Below are 7,773 nucleotides of genomic sequence, written 5' to 3' on the forward strand. Positions count from 1 at the left end.
TATATATATATATATATATATATATATATACACATACACTGTATGTGTGTATGTGTATATGTGTGCCTGAGTGAATGTCGTTCACTGTGTGTGTGCTAGAAGGTCAGAAGAGGTTGTGTCTTCTGGAACTGGGGTTAGAGATGGTTATGAATCACCATGTGGGTGCTGGGAACAGAACCCCTGTCCTCTGGGAGAGCAGCCAGTGCATTTTTGCAGAACTTAATTACGTCTGTGAAGCTGACCTCTGGGTTGGTGAAGGTGTGGTCAGTCTATGTCACCAGTTTCTGCCGGTGTCTCTGCAGCCATCCATGCTAGGTTTACTGACTGGAAGAGCTACCTCATGAAGCGGTTGGTGGGTTCCAGGACACTTCCTGCGGATTTCCATATCAAGGTCTGGCTGGGTTCCCAGCTCATTCCCCTCCCTCCCTCCCTCTTCCATCCCCCAGTTTTTCCATCCTTCATGTGATTCAGGCATTTGTTTTGTTTTTATGATTCTGGGGGGTGGGACCTAGGGATTTCCATACACCAGCACTGTGAGTACCTCCCCTAGTTCTCCATCATAATACTCTTCTGAGACCTCCTGGGCAGGCTTCAGCCCAGTGCTGCTGCAGTTGCTGGCCACCTGCCTCCCTGCCAAGACCCTAGTCCACCATTAAATTAATAATCATATTACTTTGTTGGCCTTTTGGATTTTAACATCTCCCAGATTATTGCCCTTGCTTCTAGCATTTTCAATAGTATCTGAGGTTTCCATTGCTGTGATAAAACACCCTAACCACAAAGCAACCTTGAGAGGAAACAGTTAATTTTGCTTATACTTCCACATGGTAGTCCATCATCCAAGGGATCAGGGCAGGGACCAGAGGCCTGAACTGAAGCCGAGGCCATGGAGGACAACTGTGTGCTGGCTCACTCCCTCATGATTCTCTCAGTCTGATTGCTTACTTACTCTTTTGTTTGTTTCTCCAAGATAGGGTCTCTCTGTGTAGCCCTGATTGTCCTAGAACTCACTCTGTTGACCATGCTGGCCTCAGAATTGTAGATCTCCCTTCCTCCGCCTCCTGAGTGCTGGCATTAAAGAGGTGTACCACCACTGCACGACTTTAGCCTGCTTTCTTGTAGCATCCAGGAACACTAGCTCAGGGGTGGCACTGCCCACAATGAGCTGGGCCCTCCCACATCAATCATCAATAAAGAAAAACGCACCATAGACCTGCCCCATTGAGTTTCCCTCTTCTAAATGACTTTAGCTTGTATACAGTTGACATAAAACAAACTGGGCAATACAGAGTAATCACTCAGAGACGCTATTATGTGCTGATAAGAGACAGCACTATAGGCTGGCCATGGTGGCACACGCCTTTAACCCCAGCACTTGAGAGGCCAAGGCAAGTGGATCTTACACTTAGTCTGTATTATGAGTCCAGGTCGGTTTGAGGATCCAAGTTCAGTTTCCAGCACCACATCAGGCAGCTCAAAACTGTAACTCTAGCTCCAGGGGATCTAACACCTCTTCTGACCTCCACAGGTATACATGCGCACGCGCACACACACACACACACACACACACACACACACACACACACGAGTGCAGATACACATGGGTAAACAGAATAAAACACAGAACACTGTGGGAATATAGTAGAAGTAAGAGTCATGCACACAAATAGTGATTAAAAACAGCCCCATCTGAACTGGGGCTACTCAACCATCTGTATGGACATAGCAGTTCAGCCGAAGAAAGCTGCTTTGGCTGGCCATGGTGGCATATGCCTTTAATTCCAGGACTTGAAATGTAGAGGCAGATGGATCTCTGTGCGTTTAAGGCCAGTGTGGTCTACATAACAAGTTGTAAGCAAGCAGGGACTCCATAGTGAGATCCTCTTTCATAAAAAAGCAAAACCATAGAAAGCCACTTTGCTTGACTGAGGCACGTGTTCATAGTAACCGTTTAGAAGAGACAGTCCGAGGTGCGCAGAGCATTGTCTCCCACCTCACTGGGCCATCTCCCTGATGGTACCTGGGCAACCTTGAGGACTCCTGCATGAGGCATTCATAGCATCCTTAGGTTGTGTAGGCGTCCCAGCGGGATGCAGGTGGTGGTGGGGGCATGGAACACTTGCTGCCGCCGGGACATCTTCTCAGGGAGGCAACTTTTCAGCTGGTTTCCCAGAGAGCGGCTTTTGGGTTGTTCCTGCATGGATGCTGTGCAAGCTGACTCTGAAGCAAAGGTGGAGTGGAAATTGGGACCGTCACAGACGGGGCCCTGGGTCGCCTGAGCTGGTAGAGAACTGGCCTCTCCCACACTGCTTCGGTGCACTTCACAGAAGCATTTGTTTGTTTGTTTGTTTGTTTGTTTGTTTTTGCAGAGTGGAGATTGTTTTTCCTTTGAACTTCCTGGTTTGTGTGTCTTTGGCAGTCTGTGTCTCCCTTTGGCTTTCCCCATGCTCCATATTCAGCCAGGTGGAGCTTTGCCTCCTGTTTACCCCTTGTTGCATAGCTGGCAGGTGTAGTGATTGGGGCAATTGGCTTCTAGGTCATTTGAGTTTCCTTGGTCTGAAGTCTGGTGAGACGAGGAACCCACTGAGAACTGTAGGCCTGCCCATTGTGCTGTTCTGAGGGATTGGGGCTCAGGCAAGACAGGAGGGCTCAGGGACTCTGAGATTTCACCAACCTTCCCTGTCCTGACTCTTAAAAAAAAAAAAAAAAAAAAAAAAAAAAAAAGATTTATTTTATGTGTATAGGTGTTTTGGCTGCATGTATGTCTGTGTCATGTGCACGTTGCCCCTTGAAGGTCAGAAGAGGGCATTGTCCCCAGGAAATGGAGTTATAGAAGGCTGTGAACTGCCATATCAGCCTGGTATCAGACCTGGATCCTCGGGAAGGGAAGTGTTTTTACCTGCTGAGTCATCTCTGCCTCCCTCCTTTGCTGACCTTTTGTTTGCTTTGGTTTTTCAAGACTGGGTTTCTCTGTGTAGCCCTGGCTGGCCCCAGACTCAGATCGGCCTGCCTCTGCCTCCCCAGTGCTGGGATTAAAGGTGTGCCCCATCACACTTAGCTTTGGCTGACAGCAAGAACATGGGGGTGGGTGACTGAAGCACTGCTGTCCTATGTCCTTGCAGATGGTGGAAAGCATGAAATACCCTTTTCGTCAGGGCATGCGCTTAGAGGTTGTAGACAAGACCCAGGTGTCACGTACCCGCATGGCCGTGGTGGACACAGTAATTGGGGGTCGCCTACGGCTCCTCTATGAGGATGGTGACAGTGATGACGACTTCTGGTGCCATATGTGGAGTCCCCTGATCCACCCAGTGGGTTGGTCCCGGCGTGTTGGCCACGGCATCAAGATGTCAGGTCAGTAGAACCCCTGGCTGGTGCGACTCCAGGCTCAGGCTCCCCCTAAAGATCAGCAGGACCTTTGCTGTACCTCACAGTAGTGTGGTGACGTGGCCTGTCATTGCTACCCTGCAAGTGACAATGTTGAGGGTCAGAGAGGCCAGGGACTCAGGTCACTCAGTGCAGTCTGAACAGCAAAACCAAGGTCTGACACAGGTGGCACTGTCCCAGGACCACAGAGCCTGGATCCCCCGTGCTGAATAGTCTACGTTACTGCTCCAGGGTCCTCTGTTTTCCCATTCAGGGAAGCAGTTGGGCACAGTTGAGAGCACGGGTGGCCTGCCTGGTCACATACTTCTGGCGTGTGATAGCCAGTGGCTGCCTTCACTCCTTCCATCTTTCTTCCCTGTCCCCCAGACAGACGATGCGACATATCTCATCACCCCACCTTCCGGAAGATCTACTGTGACGCTGTTCCTTACCTCTTCAAGAAGGTGAGGTACAGCCTGTGGGCACGTTTCCTCTTGGCCAGAATCCTTCATTGGCTTCTCTGTGGTACTGTACCTTGCCTGTTTTGTAAGAGATTGTCCCACCGTCCTTAACATGCTGAGAACCTTTAGGAGAGTAGACTGAAACTGACGCCCGGTTTGGCTTGTCGCGGCCTCCTAAGTCTGGGCACCACCATACCCAGTGATACTGTTCTTTGCCCTCTGTTGCCATCCCGGGCCTGCAGTATTGGGAAGGCTATCCCTTTACTGGCTCCTGAATCCACAATTGCACCATTCCTTTAAGGTCCGAGCTGTCTACACGGAAGGTGGCTGGTTCGAGGAAGGAATGAAACTAGAGGCCATTGACCCTCTGAATCTGGGCAATATCTGTGTAGCAACCATCTGCAAGGTGAGCCTCTTCCCATCTCCAGCATGGCTGTCTGGGGGTCAGATGGCACAGGGCTCTGCTCCCACTGTGTGGTCGTGGGCCTCTGACACTGGCTGCTTGTTGCCCCTAGCTTCTGTATGGTAGAAGGGGACTATTCACTCCTGCTTTTTACTCAGAACCTTCCTGTTAGGGTTTAGACTAAATATCTTAAGCGTTTTCCTGTGTCAGGTATCGGCTAAATACTGCCTGCCCCCTCAAGTAGGCCTTTCTGCCACTAGCCCGACCTTTGCATGCCCAGGGCCTCGGTGCAGCTTCTTGCTCCTACCTGCCGCCATTGCTCTGTGTCCAGCCACATGCTGGCTACAACTCAGAGCCCGGCAGCAGTAAGGCAGGTACAGTCCTGGCTGCCACGGGTTGGCTATCTGGTGGAGAAGGGTACACTATCTCTCCATTCCTCAGTACTCTGCCAAACACCAAAAACTGGGGTATTTTGGCAGAAGACAGAATTGCCCACGATCTGTCTGGATCCATGTCTCATGTCTAATCATAGCCACCGTGTTGGATTTGCAGGCAGGGACACGTGACATCCATTTCTCTGTACCCTCCCCTAGGGCTGCTTTGATTTTGGTTTTTAATTGTATTCATTTATATGTGCGTAGAAGTCAGGACAGTTTCGTGGTAGCTGGTGGTCATGCTGGGCAGTTTACCCTTTGAGCCATCTTGCTGGCCCTCCTAGGTGCTCTTGGATGGCTACCTGATGATCTGTGTGGATGGGGGGCCCTCCACAGATGGCTCTGATTGGTTCTGCTACCACGCCTCCTCCCATGCCATCTTCCCAGCCACCTTCTGCCAAAAGAATGACATTGAGCTCACACCCCCAAAAGGTAAGGCCTAGCAGGGTGAGGCCACAGCCCAGACCCCCAAAAGTGGCACCTTGGAATGAGAGAGAGGATGGGCCTCCCTGGCCACCACTACCTTTACATTTACACTGCCTGGGCTGACCCAGCCGATGGATGTGTAGCTGGTGAACAGGACCACTCCTGTGTGTTAGGGCCACCCAGGAGCTGAGCAGCAGGATTGTCCAAGAGCAGGTGTCATGCTGGAGAGAAGGGTAGCCGAAGACCACGCCGGGACTCAGCTGTGGGGTCCCCACAGTGTGCTGCTCTGCCCTTAACCCCCTTCCTCACTCTTCTTCATCACACTCTCCCATCCAGGGTATGAGACACAGCCTTTCGACTGGGAGACCTACTTAGAGAAGACCAAGTCAAAAGCAGCTCCAGCAAGACTCTTCAACATGGTGAGGAGACTCCAGATTCCAGCACTGCGGCAGGGAGTCTGTGGCGGCCGGAGGCAATTTCAACCTAGCGGCTTCTAGAAAACTCTGTGATGTGGATACTTGCTGGGCCACAGTGTGGGCTTGTCCCTTCTGCACAGAGGGGTTGGCACTTGAGGATTCAATGGGAACCTCTCCCAATGGCCCTTCTCCCTACTCTGTTCCGCCAGCAGCTCCTTGCCTACCTGGATGCCTGCCAAGGCCTATCACTGGCCAGCTGGGCAACTGCTTTCTTCTCCCATCCAGGACTGCCCCAACCATGGCTTCAAGGTGGGCATGAAGCTGGAAGCTGTGGACCTGATGGAGCCCCGGCTCATTTGTGTGGCCACCGTGAAGCGAGTGGTGCATCGGCTCCTCAGCATCCACTTTGACGGCTGGGACAACGAGTATGATCAGTGGGTGGACTGCGAATCCCCGGACATCTACCCTGTCGGCTGGTGTGAGCTTACCGGCTACCAGCTCCAGCCACCTGTGTCCGCAGGTGGGATGGGGTGGCCCAGCTCAGACAGCTCTTGAACATGCTTCTCCGGGCTTTTCCCTTCCTGCCAGCTGCTCCTCCACACACCCAGCATCCTCTGGCATGAGACAGCGAAGGCTCTGGGTTGCACTGAGCAGAGTGTGTGCGAGTGTGTGCCCTGCCTCTCACCCTGCTCCTGCCTTGCAGAGCACCTTCCTTCATCTTGCCCACTCTGTCCTATGCCTGGGCCCTTGTGCACCCACCCACACCCTTTGAGCAGCCCTGGTGACAGGGGGCGGGTGGGATAGCTGCTCTCCTGCCCTTCCCCCATCCTGTTCTCAGTCTCTGGCCTCATATATGAGGGCCAGTACCCTCCTATGGAGGTGCCCTATAACCTTCCAGAACTCTCTTCTCATCTCTTGTTCTTTCAAACATTAGAACCAAACACACCTCAGAAAGGCAAAGATGCCACAAAGAAGAAGAAGAAACAGTTTGGGAAGAAAAGTAAGTGAAGTAACAAAGCTCTGCACTCGGCGGCACTGCCCAGACATTGCCCCTGCTCCCTGTCCCTGTGCTCTCCCTGACTGCTTCCTGGAACTCGCCCCACAGGGACCCTGTGCCTTAGGGGACCCACAACACAAATAGGAATGTAGTGTGTGCCGAGGAGAGAGAGAAGGGGGTCACATCCTGTTCTAGCAGCTGCTTGTCCGAAGCAACCTGTAGATGCTTGTTCTGAGGAAAAGGCAGAGAGAAAAGGAACCCTTTTCCCCCTCTAGCCCCCTCTCCTGTAATAGCTGGTCGTGGGGTTATAAGAGGACAGGAGAAAAGGGCAGGTGACAAAGTCCTTCTCAACTGTCCAGTGTGAAAGGTAGTGCCACAGCGCGGACATCAGGCAGAGAAGAGGATGTTCTGCGGTGAGACAGCCACAGCAGGGACTAGGTGTCCCTGGGTAGGAGTGGCATTTGAATTGAGACTGTGCTGTTCAGAGTGGGGACCTGAACATGCCATGTTCTGTTTAAGAAGTCAGACATCACCAGGCAGGGATACACACACCTTTAGTCACAGCCCTCGGGATCAGAGGCAGGTGCGTCTCTGTAAATTTGATGCCAGTCTGGTTGGCCAAGCAAATTTCAGGACAGCCAGGGCTGGCTACACACAGAAACCCTGTCTTGAAAAAAGAAAGAAAAGAAAGCAAAAAAGCAAGCTAGCATCCATGCTTTGACCTCAGGCACCTGGCTGATAAGGGGTATTCAAAATTGGGGTCCAGGTCCATTGTGCCAGTTCCACATTGCCTGCTAGCACTAATGCTAGGTTTTTTAATTTTTATTCATAGGGAAAAGAATCCCATCAGCCAAGACTCGGCCCCTCAGACAGAGCTCCAAGAAACCTTTACTGGAGGACAACCTTGAGGCTTTGGGGGTCTCTGAACCAGTTCCTGATGACAGTAAGAGCCAGTGGGCTGGGTTGAGTCGGGCAGGCTTCTCCATTCTCAGATGTGGTCTCTTTACTTCTCTACCTGGACACAGAAGAACAGAATCAAGCTTGAAGGAGATTTTCCAGTTACCAGTTTTCAAACCGCTGGACTGGAAAAATCTAACCACCCCATCCAGCTCTGAACTGAGAAGTCTCTCTCCAGCCATGTGTCCTGGCTTTCCCTTCCTCCCCTGCCTCTAAATACCCCCATGCTCACTAAAGTGTGTAGCAGGGTCTCGGGTGCCAGATTTCTGGCCAGGATGTGCCTAGGGTCCTCACTCTTTTTTTTTTTTTTTTT

At 51.7% G+C, this 7,773-nt stretch overlaps 1 protein-coding gene across 2 annotated transcripts in view; it reads left to right on the forward strand.

Moving 5' to 3' along the window:
• The window catches only part of L3mbtl2 (L3MBTL histone methyl-lysine binding protein 2), a 19,112-nt gene that overhangs the window by 9,319 nt on the left and 2,020 nt on the right, over positions 1-7,773 (forward strand). For both annotated transcript variants that reach the window (XM_021216179.1, XM_021216178.2), the window contains exons 8-16: positions 303-391; positions 3,123-3,354; positions 3,754-3,830; positions 4,129-4,233; positions 4,949-5,096; positions 5,427-5,509; positions 5,792-6,026; positions 6,441-6,506; positions 7,336-7,446. In XM_021216179.1, coding sequence (XP_021071838.1) covers positions 303-391; positions 3,123-3,354; positions 3,754-3,830; positions 4,129-4,233; positions 4,949-5,096; positions 5,427-5,509; positions 5,792-6,026; positions 6,441-6,506; positions 7,336-7,446 — 1,146 coding nt within the window. The remainder of the gene's footprint in view (positions 1-302; positions 392-3,122; positions 3,355-3,753; positions 3,831-4,128; positions 4,234-4,948; positions 5,097-5,426; positions 5,510-5,791; positions 6,027-6,440; positions 6,507-7,335; positions 7,447-7,773) is intronic.

Source organism: Mus pahari, chromosome 17 (genome assembly GCF_900095145.1).
Source record: "Mus pahari chromosome 17, PAHARI_EIJ_v1.1, whole genome shotgun sequence".
Taxonomy (NCBI): Eukaryota; Metazoa; Chordata; class Mammalia; order Rodentia; family Muridae; genus Mus; species Mus pahari.